The sequence below is a fragment of the Ixodes scapularis genome, unplaced genomic scaffold (assembly GCF_016920785.2).
Source record: "Ixodes scapularis isolate PalLabHiFi unplaced genomic scaffold, ASM1692078v2 PGA_scaffold11__112_contigs__length_91849675, whole genome shotgun sequence".
NCBI classification, from domain to species: Eukaryota; Metazoa; Arthropoda; class Arachnida; order Ixodida; family Ixodidae; genus Ixodes; species Ixodes scapularis.
Window position 1 is genome coordinate 14,303,196 of NW_024609837.1, and position 20,636 is coordinate 14,323,831.

The following is a 20,636-nucleotide window of genomic DNA, read 5'->3' on the forward strand; positions in this document are numbered from 1 at the left end:
GCGATAGCTGTTACGGGCTCTTTCCACTGCTGGAAATGACGTCCGTCGTCATCGCACCAGTTCATGTTGTAGATGGTGTAATAGGGCGTAGGGCATCCGCCACAATATTTCCAACCGCTTAAAGGGGCACTGACACCCCAAAGGTCGTATTTATTTTTATTGTCTAAAACGATGCAAGTTGCAGTCATAGACACGCAAAAAAAACCGCATCGCAAAAAAAAATTTTTTTGCGCGCGCGCGCGCCTTTTTACTTTTGGCGTTTGATTTTCCCGCCTCTCGCCTCCTCGCTTCTTTTGATCGGTGACGTCAAGAATCATAAAATTTAGAAGCTTTGTAGGCGACATCTCTATAACATTTAATTACGGCAATCCTAAAACATGTTTTTTAACGCAATTGCGAATGCAGTACGGCCCTTCTTTTTGAAATACCAAAAATCGGGAGTTCGTTGTGGTGCCGTCTCCTGGATTTGTATCCTCCAACGGAAAACAGGCGACACCGCTCAAAACCGGTCCGCCGGAACGCCGCCGCCCGCTCCTTTCCTCCTCGCTTTGGGTCGCCATGGCAACAGCAGGGAGTGGTGAAAGGAAGTCGACTCTCAGGTCTTCGCGATTTTTGGTGTCAAGGCACCGGCGCCGATCGCGCGGGAACTTCGAATTTGGCATTTGGAAATTGTTTTTTTACTTCACGAATACTGAATTCCCAAATTTCAAATTTTGAGGGTAATGTCCCGGCATCGTTTTCAATCGTTTCGGATAATAAAAAAAATTATGATTTTGATGTGTCAGTGCCCCTTTAAGGAAAAGGTCGCCCACCGCTTTCGGAAGTCGAACCTGGGTCCGCAGCGCGCAAAGTGTGCGCACTACCGTGTTATTATATGGTTTTTGTGGAACAAACGCGAGTCTCGAGTAGCGCCCGCTAGATGGCCACAGTTTCCGTGACGTCGCGATAAAACCTTTTACAATCATTCTTAATTAAAATTTAATCGAAGTTAATTGTTGAAATTAAAAGGTTCGGCTGGGTGACGCAAGCCGCTGCCCGACTAAAATGGTTTGGCCGTGTCCATCCATATAAAACCACCTAAAAGAAGGGCCTGCGCACTACGTCGTTGGCAGCAAATCCCCGAGCAGGGCCCCAAGCGGCAAACGCGCCAAAACACGACAAGAGTATGGCGCGAAGCGGCGGTCGTGCTCGTCTTGACGTTGCCGCATTTTTGCGTTGCGCTTCTTGCGAGACGTTAAAAGGTGCACGGCAGCGACGCCAAAGCGTCTCACCGTTTGTTGCAGACAAAGAAGTAAATTGAACCAATGTGACGTGTCGCAGCCATTGCAGTGACTGTACTGTAGATTAATGCGGGAGTGCTCATTTCTTCCTTACTCCCTTGCTACGAGAAAAATCACTGAGAGTGGCGTTCTCATAACAGAGTTCATATCGAGCGTTGTGGAAGAATGACATTGCAGATGGCATCAGCTCGCTTGTCTAGGCCTTTTCGTGCTCGTGGGACCAATGGTCGTGTCGCGTCTTCACTAACCTTGAAACTTTGTGAAGCATTTCTGCTTCCGTCACTGCCCTCGGAACCTGCATCAGAGCCGTTGCTCATGACCACTTGAGGATGGAGTCTGGCTATGCTTGCGCGATACATCGAATTGTGTTTGCAGTAGAGGTAGGCTTTTGCGCGGCGCAAGTTTCCTCGAGGCACAACGTGCTGTGTGACCGCACACCGGGGACCCCTGTTACCAGGGGGTGGGAGGAGATCTGGTTTTGCTCTAAGATATACAAACAACAAAAGTGAGAGTGGGCGTCCCTGTCCTTCAAAGACAAACAGCGAAAGGACGACACAGATCAACATGTAAAAATCCTGTACATCCTTCCCGACTCCCTTACGTACGGGGTCTTCGACGGGTTGACTAATAATCATATTTTAGCGGTTTCACCCGTTAGATGAAGTGCACCCAGCTTGGTTCGTTAACTTGTCGCCTTCCTTGGAGAGACAACGAATGCTGGGCAAATCTCGTTACCTCCTTCCACTGCCATGCAGTGCAGTAGTTGGGGGTTTCAATATTGTGTTGGGGCGGGGAGTGTATTGCTGCATTCTTAAGCGGTCTGCAGCCTCGTAAGCCCCGTGCCGTCCCTGGCTACGTCGTTCCTGCTAGGGGTCTAGTTTCGGCTGACTAATGCCGAAGAACTGGACCGATTCTGTCGTTCTCTCGGTGGATCGAGGTCGCAAAAACGTTTGACCACCGCTTTTCCGGAAACCTCGGTTTCTGCTGTTTTGCTGCACCCTTTGTTGTAGGTCACCCGCACAGCCATGTGGTCAGTGAAATTCCTTCACTTCCCAATTGTGGCTTTGGAAACCGACGTGCCCGGGGGTGTCTGCGGGTGAGGGCGTCAAGTCTCCCTCTTGCCGGCCTTAGATGCGTAACCTTCGCTGGGTCTCGTGGATAGTCGGACACCCTCGAACCCAGCAATCGAAAGGACGCCTCCGACGATTTGGTTCGTCTCCAGCGAACAATCATTGTGTCGCAGCCCTCGAGTTTCCCAGCGGGAGAGGGCCTTCTGGCCGTCCGTCATGCCTCGGGCGGTCAGGTCTGGTGTATCCTGAAGAAGGTGTAGTACGCTGCTGCGGCCACTATGGCGGCGAGGGTGGCGAACAGCATGTACACCTGCCGGGTGTAGGTCCGGAACCTGTCGTCCTCCTCGTGGTCGGTGAGTCTGGTGGCCGGGGCCGCCGCAGCGTGAGTCCGGTGCAGCTGCGGCCGTTCCGGGGCGTCGCTGACGGAGAGGGAGCGTGCCCTCACCACCAGGGGGCTCCTCCGGGCGGGGTCCGGCTGGAAGACCACCGACTGCGACCTCATGCGGCGGAAAGGCACAGCTTGGCCGGGGGTCACCTGCGCAGCCGGGGAAACAAGGTCGGTCACGTGGAATGGTTGCATGCAGCTCCCAGCTACCTCGAGTTTTTTTTTGAAATTTTCGTTTTTCAGTGTGAGGTTTGCGGGATAGTGCGGATCCGGTGGCCTTCCTTGTAAGCCCTTGAAAACGGCTCGTAACAAGGACCGCCCAACTTTAAACATGATGTGGGAGCTTTAAAATCGTCTTAAAGAGATCCTGAACCGATATTCGAATTTGACAAAATAAGCTCATAAGCTCGCAGTAGTGTTCAGCAGGGTACCATAAACCACGAAACATCATTCATGTAGCCATACCTCGAGCGGATGGCCATATTTCTGGAAAATAAAGGAGCGAATGGGGGAGAATGTTGACTTCATCTTATTGCAGAAGAGTTGAGAAGGAGGAGAAGTGGCCTTGTTCCCTTTCCTCTCCGCGCCATCACGGAGTCAAAGCGAAAAGAGGAGGAAATGAGGATTGCGAGGTTACGCGTCTTTTCGGCCTTGTGGGAGCGCGCTTTTTTTTTTACAAAAATGCGACGATCCGTTGTAGATACCGCTTTATGAGTGACGTTTAGGGATTTGTAGCGTCGTGCCTATCGATTCTGTGTTGTTTTTTGAAATTCGATTTTCGGTTCAGCATCTTTAAAGTGGCATAGTGGGGGTTGAAAACTCATTTCCATCCGCCAAAAATAATGCTTGCGCGGAAAAGCGGTGGCATACGTGCCTGCCAGGACGGGCCATCCGTTCAGGAACATGCACAATGCAAGCTTCGTGTAGACAAGTGATGGGCCTTCGATTGCTTTGAGCTGTCCCAGCCAATATAGCACTAAGTGTATCGCATGCGTCACCTAGTCCAATGAAAGGCCACGTGGCACACTCGGCATTGGATAGGCTCTGAGAGCTCGTAGCTTTCGTGTTGTCCGAGTGCAAAGAAAAGAAACGGGTGCTTGCAGTTTGCTTTTCAAACTTCGAAACCACATGGAGTTCACTATGGGCTGTCGAGAGTTTGCCCCATTTCCACCGCTTGACTTCGGGGCAAGGTAGTGCTCGCGCGAGCAATATCATTTTTGCCCACCGTCCTAAACTCGAGAGATGACTTTCACAAAGGCGGTGGATGCGTCACAACCGATAAGAGTGTGAGCGGTCTGCCGTGCGCTTGGTGGAATATCTAAAATATTAGCAACTTTGGAGGAGGCACCGAGCAGAAACGGTGGTGCAGTATAGCGCTTCGTACACAGGTGCGTTTGCCGGCAGACGGCATCTCGGCCATTTTTGCACCCAACTGGTATAGTCTCCGTTTTTGTAAGCGCATGCAATTCGACGGGACTCATCTTGAACGCGTAACATTGGCTAATGCTTCGAGGCCATTTCATCTCCCAAAGGTGCTCGACAGCGTTGCTTTGTCACGTGCTGCCAGCGAATTGATACGGCAAAGGATGACTCCACCTTGAGACGGGCAGATAATTGGCACCCTAGATGCAGCGAAAACTGGCATGACCTGCCGGCCAGATTGCGAACTGGAGGAAAGGGAATTAAATGCGTGCCACTGGAATCGAAATAAGAAGCTCCGGTCCAGACGAGGGCCGTGGAGTTTAGGTCCCGTGTCTCTGAATTTGGCGATAAACCGAGAGGGGCTTGTTGGGCGCAAGTGTGGGCATAGCGCCAGACTGAATGTTGCAGCTCGTGCTGTCTGGATGTCAGGGGAACGGACATGGTATTCTCTCGCTCACCAGTCTACGGAGCTACCGACACCATATACCGTAAAATCCCGAGAGATGCCCCACCCGCACACCTATTTTTAAGCTTGATTTGCTACATTTTTTTAAACACCGAAAGGTAGCCCACTCCTAGTAATAGTAGTGTTGGGATCAATGATGTCCTCGGCGTAAATGCAGCTAGTTAGCCATGGAGGGATATATGCGAACGTTGCTGACTGGGAAGTACAGTCATCTTTGCTTTATTGCCCCTCGCCACCATAACAAGCTTGAAAGGGCTCTGTATCGGTACCGTCTTTTAAAAATTTTCTTGATTGTACACCGAAAGTCAGCCCAATCCATATTTTTAGCCGATTTGCTCTTGATGTTAGGTGGGCTATCTCTCGGGATTTTACGGTAGCCATACAAGGCCAGTGTCGAGGGCACCTGTAGGTTGTGCTTGATGGCGACCAGCTTGCGTTCTGCCGGAGACAGCGTGCCCAGCAGCGTCTTCATGTCCCTGGACAGGTGGTGGCCCCTACTGGCTGCCGCCGCCGCCTGCTGGATGGCCAGCAGCCGCTGCTCGCGGCTCTGGCCGCGGCGGTGCAGCATCCGCACATGGGACCTGCGTGCGTGTCACCATTGTTTCAGAGAAGGACACTGGTGCGAAGATGAGCGTTTAATTATGCGTGCCAGCAAGAAAAAACTGGTTCGCACATTCACATTCTCTTGTCTGGCACGTTGGCGCCACCTATCAGGTGGCCCTGGAACACCAGCGTCTCCGAGACTCTTAGCACACAAAGCTCTCCTCCAGCCATTCCATTCGTCAGGAGAGACCGAACAAAATGGCTCCGGGCTGTTTTTGTGGCGCTGTGACGCCGGTACGGGGCCGGAAGTCACCATTGTCGAGCTTGCTCGGCCAGCTGCCCTGACAAAAAGGCGCCCGTTTTCCCGACTTGCAGTCGGTTCAGACGGAAGACGTCCTGGCAGAGTCCGGTCGGTCTCGTGGCCTGGTCGCTCACTCGGGTGAAAGCAGTAGGCCGCAGGAGGTAGCCCGGTCGGAGTGGACGGCTGCCGAGGCATTTGTGTTCGGGGCTTGAAACGTAGCACCGCGGTCACACAATTTAGCTTCCGTCGTCGTCGGCATCGTGAACGGCTCTGTGTTGGCACCGTCTTGCGGAGCTCTGGAGAAGCTGTGCTATGCGTTCCTGCTGGGGAAACAAGTGTTTTAGAGGGCCGGAGGAGAGCTTTGCACACCAAAACTCTGTGAGATCATGGCTCCAGTTCATATTTATATGATTTCTTATGTATCATTCTTTCACCGTCGGCTCCAAAGAGTTCTAGCAAGATTATAAGCGACCATTTCTCATAAAGTGCGTAGATTTGATCTCTCAAATACTGCAAAATTTCCAGTTTTTACACAAGTCGGAGTTGTTCCAGGGCTGCCGATAGATGGCGCTGGTGTGTTAAAAGGTTACAAGGGATCGCAACGCACTTAACAAAGGGAACGGAAATGCGTGGCCTTGAATGGAGGTACCGCGCATCCTGCATCGACTGGCTTCATCGGGCCATCTGGCTGTAGGCGCAGCGTGCAAAACAGTGAACGGCCCTCCGGGTGCCGACAAATCAACAGCTGCGAACAGATGAAAACACAACTCGTCGTAAGGAGGGCTAACTAGCGATCCACTTCTGTGTTGATGGCTGACAGTAGTAGTAAGAAATTTTGCAAGATTTCGTCATTCAATGCAGCAAATTTTGTTAGCTCTGTGGTGCACGCTTCTCGCCGGGCGCTGGTGCACTGCAGAGAAGCAACATACTTAGAGACGGCATTGTGTGAAATGCAGTTGGCGAATTATCTGCGATACACCAACAAAGCCAGCAACGTAATTTATGCAAAATGTGTGCAATGCGACGACGCATCATGTGGAGATGACGCGGCGCCATGTTCGACTCTGGAAGCGACGAATTGCAACGTCTTTTATCATAAAAAAAATTGCAAACAGCGTTTGTATAGAGTGAAGTTTACGCGGCTGCCAGCTAAATTCTAGTTCTGGCAGCGCTCAAGCGACAGTGTTTGTACGTAGCACTTAAAGCGGACAAGCAATCGCTGGTTTTTCGTTTTTCTCTTGGAACCGAAAGGCTGTCATTAACGTTACAAAACTCTGGATCAATTTTCTGTGGCATTTTAAACGAGTGTGTGTGCACAGCGTTCATCGGCGCTCAAAGTGCAAGGCCACTCGTAGCTTTGGCTTCATTGCCACAGAAAGTTGCTTCCAACCAAGTATAGTGTGGTGAGAAGTTCTCATCTGGGGCACACTAACCTAGGCGGTAAAATATTACACCCGCCAATACCCTTTCGAATTAAAAGGGATCATGACAGAGCGTTGCCATGGTCCTGTGCATATGGCTTTGCTGCAGGGCAGTCCCGAACGTAGTGGAAAAAGCGCCCTCTCAGGGCTGGATGCTGCACGCACACATCCTTGTGGATGTTCACACACATTCAATACAAATCCTTGCCGCATTTTGTCCGCCAGGCCTGCTGGCGTAAAATACACAACACGCGGCAGGAATGCGCGTACCAGCAATCCTGCTGGCTAGAAAAGTAGCTCACCCCCTTACTGATCCCCGTTTAATCGTAAATGCTTCACTCAGTCGAATGTCACCTGTAAATGTGCACAACAGTTGCGTTCAGAAAATAACCGAATGAAAATAAAGAGAGAGGAAAAGAGGAAATTTCACACTTGATTAATTACGAGTGTCCGGAGGTTACGTATCCGGTTTGGATATCTCAAATAAAAACAAGTGCACATTATTCGTTGCATACTGTGTTTGTGACTTTGCTTGGAAAAGTCATCTCTGTGAAGAAGAAAAAAAGCGATAACATTATTGACTGGTCAAAGCCGAATAGTTATTTTTCATTGATAAGAGGTTACATTTTTGTCCTGTCCTTCTGCCTGAACACCGTTGCATTGTCCAGGCTGTGGGAAGTTTGATTTCTGCCCCATACTCTATTTTGTTCGCAGGTTTTATTTATTCGACAATAGGCATATGATACATGAAAGTCTGTGGGTTTTTGGGGATTTTTTTTTTCGCATTTTTTCAGCACTAAAATTTGCACACGTCAACAAAAAAAAAATGCTTTGCATTTTTATTTTTTGTTTTATTTTGCAGATTGTATTTGGCATAGAGAGCTTCACACATCTGTTAGCACCGGATGCACGACGGTTTAAATTTAGCCGCACATAAATTGTTGGAAAAAAAAATCTTGACAAACTAACGCTAAGAATCTCTGCAGAAGGGGGACAAAGGACAAAAACTATTCTTGTTCAGCTCGCTTGCACATTTGCATTAATTGCAGCTTCACCATAACCTTAAAATGCAGGCCGTTCACCCTTCTTGGAATGAGACATTAGGCGGCTGTTAAAACCCGTTTGCTCTTCTGACGTCTTAACTCCTGGTTGGTAGAGCGCTCCACTGGAAATGGAGAGGTCCCTGGTTCAATACCAGAACTAGGCAGACTTTTTCAGTAGTGCACCAGTCACCTAGCTGTATTTGGAGCTTTTTATTTGACCTTCCCCTTCTCTAGGGTTTCTTGTCATTATTCTTGTCCAGCTCACTTGCACCTCTGCATTCATTGCAGTATCATCCTAACCTTAAAATGCAGGCTGTTCACCCTTCTTGGAGTTAAACTCGTGGCAGCTGTTAAAACCTGTTTGCTCTACTGGCATCTAACTCCAGCTTAGCTCAGTTGGTAGAGCGCTCTACTGGAAATTAAGAGGTCCATGGTTCAATACCAGGACCAAGCAGATTTTTTCAGTCGTGCACAAGTCGCCTAGCTGTGTTTGGAGATCTGTGTTTGTCCTCTGTCCCCCTTGTCTCCTTTTCTAGGGATTCTTCATCGTTATTCTTGTCCAGCTCACTTGCACCTTTGCAGTGATGGAAGTGCTGCGCCATTTGAGTCAAATTGCGTTATGAACGAAAATGTGCTACATCTTGTGCCAAAGCGTCATTTTTGCTGAGAATTGCGCCACACCTGCGTTGAGGTGAACTTGAGGGAAGCAAAAACATAAAAATATTTTATTATTGCTCGATCCTAATATTCCAAAAAAGTAGAAGAAAACTAAAACGGTACAAATATGTATTTCACAGCGTCATAACCTACCGCACAGTGTGTTTCGTCTTAGGTCAGAACGCAGTCGAAGGCTTAAACACATAGTCACGCCCACACACTAAAAACGCAAGTTTATTGCATTCGCCGTGCTTGATTGGTTTAGCCAAGGAAATAGTAAGGTACAGATAATTGACCAAGGCCATGATGTCGCAATTTAGACGCTGCGTGATAGTGTAATATTTACACTATGACGCAGCGTCAAAACCGCGACATCATGGCCTTCGTCAATGTAATAGATTGTTCTCAACCGCGCTGGCCCCGCCATCATGTGAATTTCCAGATGATGTCGGCGTTGTCGGGAGCTCAAAGTCGCGAGAGAAATTGCAAAATAGTAGGATGGCTGCTATTGTAATAAGACGGACCCAAGGTCTTTTAGTCCCGATGTTATCACTTGATTATCGTGTCCACCACATGTCTCCATGTCGTGGCTATATCTCCGTCGTGTGGCTGGCATCAACCTTCACGGCCTCACACCAGCGCGCGCGTCGAGCTTCCCCACTTTGCACTGGAGTGCTAGGAGCAGTGCTTGACACGGGGAGCGCATAGCTTAGCGCGATTGGCTCGGAAATTATCCTCAGTACTATTACAGGTCGACCTTCTTTGGTCTTCCCTCAGGGTTGACCTCTAATTGTAAAAGGATGTGCCCATGAAGGAGATAAAAGGCTGGTCTCTGTTTGAATACATAGGGTAGTTAAGGCATAGTTCCCCTGCTGCAGTTGATCTAAAGGGCAGCGAACTGGCTCAACTCTGGTTCGAACGCCGCTAAAGTGCAGTGCATCTTTTAAAGCACATATGCATGTTTTCTTAATATGTGGGTGGTTATTTTTGGAGTTATATTAAAATCTTTATTACGGTGTTCGTAAAAGTTGCGGAGACGTATTTTTATCTGTAAACTTTTCAGCGGATATGCCGATTTTTGCCGACATTTTGGAGGAATTTACTGGCTAAATTAACTACCAAGCGTAAAAGTGGGGAGGAGAGAGAAAAAGTTTTTATCTCAACTGAAGTGGTGCTCAATGTCTCATTTCTTATTATTTTTTTTAAATATTCCAATCACATTTTCAAGTAACGTGCTAGCAGACGTTGGCGTCTGCTACAAAAGGTTCAATGCCGCTTCCATCACTGCCTTTGCATTGATTGCAGTATCATCATAACTTTAATATGCAGGCCGTTGCCGTTCAACCTTGGAATTAGACAGGTGGTGCAGCTGTAAAAACCCATTGGCTCTACTGACGTCTAACTCCAGGTTAGCTCAGCCGGTAAAGCGCTCCACCGGAAAAGGAGGTGTCCCATGGTTCAATACCAAGATCGAGCGGATTTTTTCAGTCGTGCGCGAGTCACCTAACTGTATTTGGAAGATTTGTGTTTGTCCTTTGCCCCCCTTGTTCCTATTCTCCGGTTATTCTTAGCGTTATTCTTGTCCAGGTCGCTTGCAACGGTGCCTCAAAGGCCCAATTTAGGGCATTATATGTTGGGGGGGTACATTCAGTGTTAGCATCAATCAGAAGAAAATAACAAAAACAGAGTCAGTACAAAAATTGAGAAGACGCATAGGAAAAACAAAAAGGAAGAAGAAAAAAACTTGGATTAGAAGGAGAGCAAAGCAAATGCAAAGCGAAAACATGTGGATAAAAGAAAACGTATGTGCAATATGCAGACTCCACAACACTCACAAAATTATAACAGTCGTCCAATCTCTTTCGTGCCAGGTGTATATCGAGGAATGACAACATATATTTATAGTAAACCTTGGAAGTGTTCGCCTGTGGACACTACACCGTGCCCATCAGTTACACAAACACACTTTGGCATATATGCTCGTTTATTCGCATAATCATTGTTCTACCTCACAGTTCGTCACCCGAGCCCCACGCGTCCGAAATGGTTAGCGCATTTCTGTTAACTCAGCTTCGTTTCATCATGCGTCGGAGCCACATGTCATTTTTTCTGTGGGCGTTTCATGGACTTGGAATTTCGAACAAGGCAAGAAAACGCGCCGTGACGACGTGCCTTTTAGCCTCTGACTGTAAAACAAAGTAGAGAAATATGTCACTGGCAGCATTTCAGTTTCGACAAACAAAAAGAAAGTAAACTTGTCTTGACCATTCAGATGAACCTATGGAGCTCAGAACATGTCCTGCTATGCGTCAGTTAGGATTTGTCATGCCAACCTAATCTAATCGCAAAAAAAAAAAAAAAAAAAGCGTTGGGAAGCGATTGCACCGTGTGGTCGCTTTCCTAAATACTCCTTTTTTTCTTATTTTGGTTTTGGCGAGGAAAAAAAAAAGTACGTCAGATCCTCTCCCCACCAACCAGACACGCTCTTCTCTCAGCCCCATCCCTTTTCTGCTCCTTCAGTGTTTACTACTTCTCCCCCAAGTGCCTTTCCGAACTATTTGTTTCCCCATTTTCTTTTTCCTCTCAAGGAGCAGGAGGTTGTTGACGATCGCTTGTTGACCGATCGTTTGTTGTTTGTTTTTTTGTGTCTCCCCCATCGCTCCCCCTCCCCCTTTTAAATAATTCGTTTGGTTTCAATACACTTGTGTGTTGAAACCTGACCTTACCAGAATGATCAAAACGAGCGTGCGGGCGACCCATGACGTCATTCGGAAGCCGGATGTTCTCGCCGACAGTCTGGAAAAGCGCAGGCTCCCTTGTGAGTTTAGCTGCTTGCGCCCTCTTTCGCCTCCTAAGTAAAGGCGTCGAGTTTGCGGTCTGAGGTTCGATTCCCGCTTCGCCGCTTGGTAAATCTCGCTAGTTTTGGCTGGGTATGATTATCACTACGTATGTTTTTCGATATGCTTGGTCTGCAGACAAAACCATAGCAGGCAATGCAATATGCATTGCCTGTTTCGTTTTAAACGTTACAATTTTTTTAAGCCATGAAAGATAACATTAATGCGGTTTGTGCAGGTGAGTTATCCGGCCGGGCGGACATAATATAGGGATCCAATCATCACGATAAGGCGGATAATTGACTAGAATTTGTTAAATCAACTTTTAAATTAGTGATAATACACGTATAGTTAAACTAAGAAATTTGCTGAGCGTCATCAAAAGTCACTAACTAAATCTGGATTTTTAGAAAGACCGAGTACACTAGTGTGCTAAAGCGTAGCCTTCTCTGTGTTGACAAAGCCTGGCAGTTCGCCACGAGGAGCGGCCGCCAAAATGGAAAAGGCGGAGCGGCAGACAACGGATGAGAGGAGAGCCACGTTACTGGCGTCCCGCTGCGGCGAGACGCCGAAACACACCTCCCCAGTGAACAAATGTGTTTCGGGTTCACGCCGCTGCGAAAGCTGTGCGTTGACGTCCAGTTTCCAACTCTGCGACCGGGCACTCTATGGCTCCGTCGTCGAACTGCCAGGCTTTGTGAGTAAAGAGGAGACTATGGCTAGAGTGACCGCTCGTGCAACTGTCACACGGCTAGAGTGAGCAAATACGGCTGGGGGAAAAACCGCGCGGGCACGTTATCACAAGATTCTACTCTTTATAAAAGGTTTATCATCACTACCTATACCATGTGTCCATACATTCATCCGAAAATTCCTGTCACGAAGAAATGAGATGTTGACACAATCTGATCCAATAGTAGTAGCTATATGGTGGCTTGTAGCATTGATCTATGGTGTTGACGTAAAATGCACTGGGAAATCGGGCGCCTGTACGTAGACAACTCACATTTTCAACGAAGGTGTGTTTTACGCATTACGAAAATAATGCCTGGAGAAGGGGGACAAGGGACAAACAGGAATCCCCTTCTCCAGGGATTATTTTCGTCATTCTTGCCCGGCTCGCTTGCACCTTTACATTTAATTGCATTATAATCGTAGTCTTAAAAATGCAAGCCTTTCACCCTTGTTGGTGTTAGACTGGTGGCATGCTGATAAAACCCGTTTGCTCCACTGGCGTCTATCTCCTGGTGAGTTCAGCTGGTAGAGCGCTCCACTGAAAATGGAGAGGTCCCTGGTTCGATACCAGGACCAGGCGGATTTTTTCGGTCGCGCACCAGTCGCCTAGCTGTGTTTGGAGATCTGTGTTTGTCCTTTGTCCCTGGATAAGAAATAACCCACCCTAGAGATAAGAAAACGAAGTGATTCATGTACACGCGATCATCTTAAAGACCTTCAACGGGAGCTCAAAACAAAAAATAAAAAAATCTAAAGTCTGATTGTTTCTTTTTGTTTGGTTAAAATATTAAAGAATAAAAATATGTTAAATCTCAACGAAGAGATGTGGGGGTGTCCCTCCACTTGTGATTGACGACGCTCTTGTAACAGACGACAGCCTAAAAGCAACTGCATTCAATGGGTGTTTCAGGTCTGTCTTCTCAACTTCAACACCTGCGTCTCTACCGCCAACTGTTGGCGTAATTAATGATGCTATGCACGACATTACCTTTGATCATAACGGCATACATGAATTATCAAGCAATATCAGACTGGGAAAGGCCACCGGACCGGACGGAATCCCCGACGTTGTTTTAAAATCCATGTGTTGATATCGTCCCGTCGTATCTAATGATACTACGCACGAAATCGTTGGAAAGCGGCTGTCTTTCTGATGACTGGAAAAGCGGAAATGTAGTACCAATACACAAGAATGGCGCAAAAAGTAATCTAAGCAACTATATATAGGCCAATATCACTGACGAGTGAATGCTGCAAAATAATGGAACACATTGTCTACTCAAGTCTTCCGCGTCATCTTAAATAAACATAACTTATTTTCTACAGTTCAGCAAGGTTTCCGCCCAGGACTACCATGCAATACACAATTACTCGAATTTTATCACGACCTTGCTTATTCATTTAATAAAGGCTCTCAAACTGATTGTATTTTATTTTTAGGCATTCGATGGTGTTGATTACTCGCTTCTGATTCGCAAGCTGCATATGTTACAAACGGAATCTCATCTCGCATCAGGCTGTATGCGGACGATTGTGTCTTGTATAGAGAAATATGCGGAGACGCAGATGTTTGAAGTTTTACAGAGTGATCTAGATAGCAATTTAAGGTGGTGCGACAGATTGAAGATGTTTCTAAATACATGCAAATGTATCCAAGTTATGTTTCTAAGAAAACGTAAAGGAATTCCTTTGGTTTTTCTTTTAGGTAACCAACCTTTGGATCTTGCCACTGACGCGAAATATCTTGGAGTGCATTTGTCCAATGATTGGGGGTGGTGTAATCACGTCGTGAGTTTATGTTCTAAAGCTAGCGGCATGTTACATTTCCTCCGTCGCAACTTTCGGCGCATATTTCTGCAGACTTGAAAGACACTATTTATTTCTCTTACGTTCGATCGATTTTAGAATACCCTTGTCTTGTGTAGGACCCGAGTGCGCAAATATGTATTAGGCAAGTAGAAAAGATTAACCAAGCGGCAAGATTTGTTTGAGATAATTATAGCTTCGGGGAAAGCGCCTCAGAAATAAAGCACACGCTGGGATGGAAATCTTTGCAGTTTAGGAGGAAATGTCTACGTTTAAAATTTTTGCACACTCTTGAATATAGGGTTAGATAAGTCAAAATATTGTATAACGCCTACCTACATTTCCCGCGGGGTAAGTAACTAAAAAAAAAAAAAAAATTCAACCTTTTCACTTTGGTCAAGAAGGAAAACCAGCGAAGCTGTACAATGGAAAGTAATGGTTAGCTGCAAGTCGGCAAGCCAGACTGGAAGGCTGCCGCCATCTATATGAGCGACGGCGGTAACCATATACGTGGTTTGCTGCCGTCGCTCATAGATGGCGGTAGGTGTCCAGAGTTCGGTGTTTTCATTTCTTTGCGGGGGACACGATCCTGGGGAAACTAGCTTTTAACAGCTCCGCTGTAAAATTTAGAGAATTCTCTGCGAGGACTGATGTCCTCAAGTATTCGTTTTTTTTTCCCCAGACGATCCAGAAATGTAATATGCTCCCGGATGCTTCAGTAGAACTCCCTTCTGTTTACTCCTTTTGTGACACTATCATGTTGATATAAGGTGCCTATCATCCTTTGTTGTTTCAATATTATATGGCATCTTCTGTATATTTTAGTGTTCTGCGCGCCATTTCTCATGTACTACCCCCCCCCCCCCCCTTTACTGTAATGCCCACGGGGCGAAGTAGGTAATAAATAAATAAAACGGTACCGGCCACACGCTTTTTTTTTTTTTTTTTTTTGTAAAGGTCTATAGTTCGGACTATATGTATCCCCTTCTAGCCACAAATTGGACAATGCCTGAACTACTATAAAGCCTTTTTTTTTTTTGTTATTTGTACATGTGTTTTGGTGTTGCTCTGTTTCTCCGCGTTTGTTTATGCTATAAACTCAATCCCGATCAATATATTTCTTTTTTTCCAAGTAGCGCCATAGACGGGTTTGTATTTTGTTTCCAGACTATCTCCGTGTTTTTCGGCAAACAAGCGGATCGAAGATGAGCCGACCTTGTTTGAACAGCCCAGCCTCCACGTTGTTGACCCAACCACTTCCACGCTGCGTCCCCCCCGCTGTTTGATACCAAAAAGAGAAATCTACCCCCGTTTTTTGATACCAAAGAGAGAAATCTGCTGCGCAAGAGAACGGTAGAACGCTGGTGGTTTGTCTATTCTTTTTGATAACTGACGAAAATGTGTTGCTCGTGTGTTTGTGTGCGCGCGGTCGCGTGCACGCAACGAAAGCGAAGCTGTACGGATTCAAAAGTGAAAACAACAACAAAACAACAACAAAAAAAAAAAAAACACGGTGAAGGATTGTTGGCTTTAAGAATGGGTCTGCGCGCAATCGTGGTTTCCCGTCCACTTCGTCCTTCGTGACCACGAGAACCGCCGAAATTGAAAAAGGGGAAGGAGGACAGCATGAAAGATGGCCTTCTGACGACCGATCTCGATTTTTTCTCTTCCTGTCCGCCACAAAAAGGGTGCGACTGAGAGATGACCACATATTCTCCGGGCGGGAATAAAGGAGACCGAACCACGAACACTAATGAATAATGTCGATGGCTTTTGTGCGCGCTTAGGCGACTTTGACGCTTTATATTTGTCTTCGATGATCAAGCCGCTGCCATAGGCCAAGTCACTGAAATAAGATTTCAGTTACTCTAATGGCGCTCTTTTGAACCAATGAAAGTACCTGGGCGAAATTAAAACAATAACTTAGTGCATCACACTGCCATGAAATACAGTGGTGCAAGATGGATGTCTCATAGAAAAATACGAAAGAAACTAAATAAAGGTAATTTCTATAAAGTTAAAATTAATTGCAAAAAACATTTGGGACATTAAATATCGAAATAAATAAAAAACAGCGCTCTCGCTGAATCGACGAACTCGTTCTAGATGACGCAAAGATTAATAGAAAAATAGAAACCAAGATGGTGGATACTTGGGCTAGTTGGTGGTTGCTATACATAATTAAACAGCGCACAAGGAGAGGGACAGAAAAGGAAGACAGAACAGGCAAGCGCTGACTCGCAACTGACGATTTACTATGAAAAGGAGAAAGAAGAAAACTACACACATGAACATATATCGGAAAAGAGAAAGATGTGAAAGCTAATAAATTAAATAAAATTACACCTAAAATAATTATAGGACTTTGAGAGATTGATTTTCAATTTATTTTGTTTTCCTTTTCAGCTATAATTATTTTAGGTGTAATTTTATTTAATTTATTAGCTTTCACATCTTTCTCTTTTCCGATATATGTTCATGTGTGTAGTTTTCTTCTTTCTCCTTTTCATAGTAAATCGTCAGTTGCGAGTCAGCGCTTGCCTGTTCTGTCTTCCTTTTCTGTCCCTCTCCTTGTGCGCTGTTTAATTATGTATAGAAACCAAGACGCATATCTAGAATCGTCAGCGGTGGCGCTCGGCTCGCCCAATGACGTTTTAGTGGACGCCTATTTTTCATCGAAAGACACTTTAGCGAACGGTCGGCCAAATGACCGCTGTTTGCTAAAACGTCATTGCTATGAACCCAATCGTCAGAAGCAATTGTGGAAACGGTATTTGTTATTAGAGAGTTTTAGTAGATCGTTCCCACGACTCCGATAACGATACCCGACACTCCGCCACCGCCTCCCTTGCGCATGCATAGTATCGTTATCGGGGGTATTGGAACGATCTACTAAAACTCTCTATTGACACTTCGCATCTTTAGGATTATTGGGGAGGAGGACAGACCGTTACGCCCCAAGCGGTTAACCTATCAACTACACGGATGGGGACAACAAACACAATGACGCAGCGCTCGGCCGACATGAACGCGGCGTCAGCGTTCGACTGGAGTTCGTGTTCTCCGACGAGGGGGAGGAGGGGCTCTTTTGTTTCCACGACGGCCTGCATGAACAATGCAGCATGCACGATCTCAGCTTAGCACAAAAGCCGAAGTGGGTCAAGCTCGCATTCTCAGAAGATAGATCCGGCACTTAACGTCGCTTCGTCGATTGTTAGTATTTTTTACATTAAACTGTGCCCCGCGCTCTATTAGCCCCCGAGAAGTTCGCCTGGCGCCCCCTTACGGCGAACCGCGGTGACGTCACGGCGAGGAGAGAATTTTTCCCCGACTCGTCCCGCTCGCCCTGTGGACGCTGTGACGACGCTAGCTGTCGGCGCGGTCGTTTCTATTTAATTTTTTTTTTTTTTTTTTTGGCGTGCTTTTCGTAGGAAGTGTAAATTTTTATATACGCCTTTATTGAGGTATTGCCTGTAGCTACAGGCGAAACTTCAACGAGCATTTTAAGCATGGCTGACAGGCCAGGCAACGCATGAACCACAGCTGGTATGTGAAAATAAAGAAATATGGCCACAATTGCAGGGGCATCACTACAGATTTACATCTCGCACAATAAACGCTGCTGATGGTCCGAATGAATCGGCAGGTTATGTATACTATTTTTTTTTTTTTTGTATCTCTGTCTTTAAACAAGATCGCCGAAGCAGAAAAGCTGCATGCTGATCGAGCAACGTGCTAAATACAGTCTCGGCCATGGGGAGAGAATCACAAGTAAGACAGCCCAAGTGCAGGGGCAAAGTAAAAAAACACACAAGGAACATTTATTATATACATTGCTCGCACTTGACCTTCGCTGGATTCGGATAGTATTTCAATGAACTACACGGATGGTATCTGTGGACTTGTTTATATCAATTTTCAAGTAATATATAACAAACATAAGTTAGGGTGTCTAGCTCGTTATTAGTCCATTAAGCCCTAAAATTTAGATTTTACTTAAATCCAATTGTCCTGAAGCTAAAGTACCAGAAGCTTTTCTCACGCAGACTGTCGCCCTTCACAGGTTCCACATTTTCTGCTACTAGTGCTGCATCTACCACTGGACAGACGTTCGAATGCTTGCTTTTACTCCTGTTTTCCTCTGTTGTCAGAGAGTCCAGTTGCAGGGAGTTTGGAGGCTGAGGAAGCTTTTGGGGACCTGCGGCAGTGACTCTTAAATGGAAATGACAATTCAGACTAAACGGTGCATTTTCCGAATACCAAAGGCTGGAATAAAGAATGTCAGGAAAAAGTATAAACATCCCAAATTACGGCACTATTGCTGTGCATATTTTGGGCAGTTTACTGCATATCATAGAGCCAACTGGGGGAAATTCGGCCGTTTTTGCTGCTACCATACAAACTAATTTCCAGTAATTGTGAATCCTCTAAGAAATATGCCTGCATAAGCGTATAAACTATACAATTAATTCAGGAAGAAGCTACATTTATGTAAAACAACCCTGTTTCATAAGCACTTCAAAGATCATCAGACGCAGGGCCTTTAAAACATCTGCAAACCAGCGCATGCAGAGTGGAAGCGCAGAGTCGGGGTCGCGAGCTAATTTGCCGACCACCGAAAGGCTCATGATATAAAGGCCGCTTCAGATGCCTTGAAAGCGGGATGTAATATCGTCCTAAATCATGAACATGCAAGGAACAGAATTCCAGCGTCTGAAACACTTGCGTCACCGCTTCACCGACCCCTCTCAAGATTGCCTTGCGTCGTGTGAACGGACGGGGAGGTTCATCGGCGTAATTGCCTCCGCCGATAGTTTTCGGGACTTGTAACCCAATTTTAAAGGTAAAAGGGACAAGCAGGCTTATAAGATGTACGGAAGCACGTTAATATCGGCCTAACTCAACGTCTTGTACACCGGGTAAACGAAGTCCGGCTCCTCGAAGAGCTTGCGGCACACAACGCCAAACCAGGAAACCGGCGCTGGGAAGCGACCCGATGCGAGATCGCGGAGCGGGGTACTCGCCCTGACGTCACGGTACACCTCACCCAATCAGGGCGCGGCGACCGCAGCGACGCTTGTGTTCGCTCTCGGGGCTAATAGGCTCCTTGCATTGACGTCACATCGCACACATTTGCACACCAAGTAAAAGGAGGGGAGGGAAGCTGCTTTTGTAAGAATTTTGAGTGACGGGTTAATCTTCTATAATCTTCTGGGAGGAGAATAGCGACGCCTGTGCTTATCCGGGAGGCACAAAGGAGGGTACTGATAAGAGGGGAGCTCCTTCTCCCCCTCTTCTCTGGAGGGTATCGGAAATGACGTCATGTGCAAGGAGATGACATGGCCATGCCCATAAGGCCTGTTGGCATGTGTACAGGCCTTGTGTTGAGTAAACACCGAGCGTGGGGAAAACAAACGGGTTCGATCTCCTGCCCAATAGTTCCGAGTGCATTCGCGCAGCTGCTAGACGGAATAATGTTGACCCCAACGGTTCTTCGTATCTACTGACACGGGGTCCGGCAAAATATATTAACCCGGTTTTGAAAGGTAAATGCACAAAGACATTGCAGATACATATTCAACCTTTACTGTTCAATGAGAAAGATCCGTAAGTTTTAAAGATCCTTCCAATATCCCCGATAACGATAGGGTGCATGCGCAGAGGCGGGGGTGGAATATTGGGTATCGTTATCGGAGTCGTCGGAGCGATCTACTAAAACTCTCTATTGTTTCGTCAATCACGCATATCTGTTCACATTGTCAGGGCTGCGCCGAATTGCGCCATGAACGGAAACTTGCTACATCTCGCGCCCAACATGGCATTTTCACTAAAAATTACGCCACACCTCCGCCAAAAAGGGCTCGAAGCAACAAATATATATATATATATATATATATATATATATATATATATATATATATATATATATATATATATATATATATATATGGTGGTGTTCTTTTTTAAGCTTTACAGATCTGTTTTAAAAAAGAGCCATGAAAGTTACATTTGTGCGATTTGTGCAGGTGAGTTATACGGCGAGGGGGAAATTATGTGGATGGATAATGTTTGCGATAAGTCGGCTAATTAATTAAAATTCGTGAATTCACTTTTTAATTAGTGAAAATAGACATAAGGTTCTAATTAGAAACTTAGCGTCATCGAAAACCACTAAATCGAGCTCTTTTTAGAACGAATTGAAGATCGTGGGAAACTCGGGGGCGCACCAAAGTTACCACTCGTGAAGCAGGCGCAAAGCTGGCAGTGGCGGAACATGAATGACGCTAAGTTTCTTATTGGAACCATATGCCTATTTTGACTAATTACAGAGTTCATTAAATAATTTTAATTGATTATTCCACTTATCGCAAACATCCACGCACATAGTGTTCACCTGGCAGTATAACTAACTCACCTGCACAAACCGCATAAGTGTAATTTTCACGATTTTTTTAAATTTCTTAACCAATCTGGTCCTTCCCCCCCCCCCCCCCCCCTTGAGTATAATATTACGAGTGCTCGTGGCGCGTGTATTTGAGATGTGTGCGTATGTGCACACGGCATATGATGAGTAAATGTTTCCATGTATGTATTATGAGGAGAAACCTAAAAGTGATGTTCAGAAGCTTTTAATATTAAAAATTCGAACACCAACCAAGCCGTAGTCGCC

General features: G+C 46.2%; 1 protein-coding gene across 1 annotated transcript in view; it reads right to left on the minus strand.

The window, feature by feature from the left end:
- Positions 1-251: 251 nt before the first annotated feature.
- The window catches only part of LOC8024365, a 38,151-nt gene continuing 17,766 nt past the window's right edge, over positions 252-20,636 (minus strand). The window contains exons 2-3 of the mRNA XM_042289147.1: positions 5,027-5,204; positions 252-2,885 (exon numbers count right to left, since the gene is read on the minus strand). Of these exons, the coding sequence (XP_042145081.1) occupies positions 2,580-2,885; positions 5,027-5,204 (484 nt within the window). The 3' untranslated portion in view covers positions 252-2,579. The remainder of the gene's footprint in view (positions 2,886-5,026; positions 5,205-20,636) is intronic.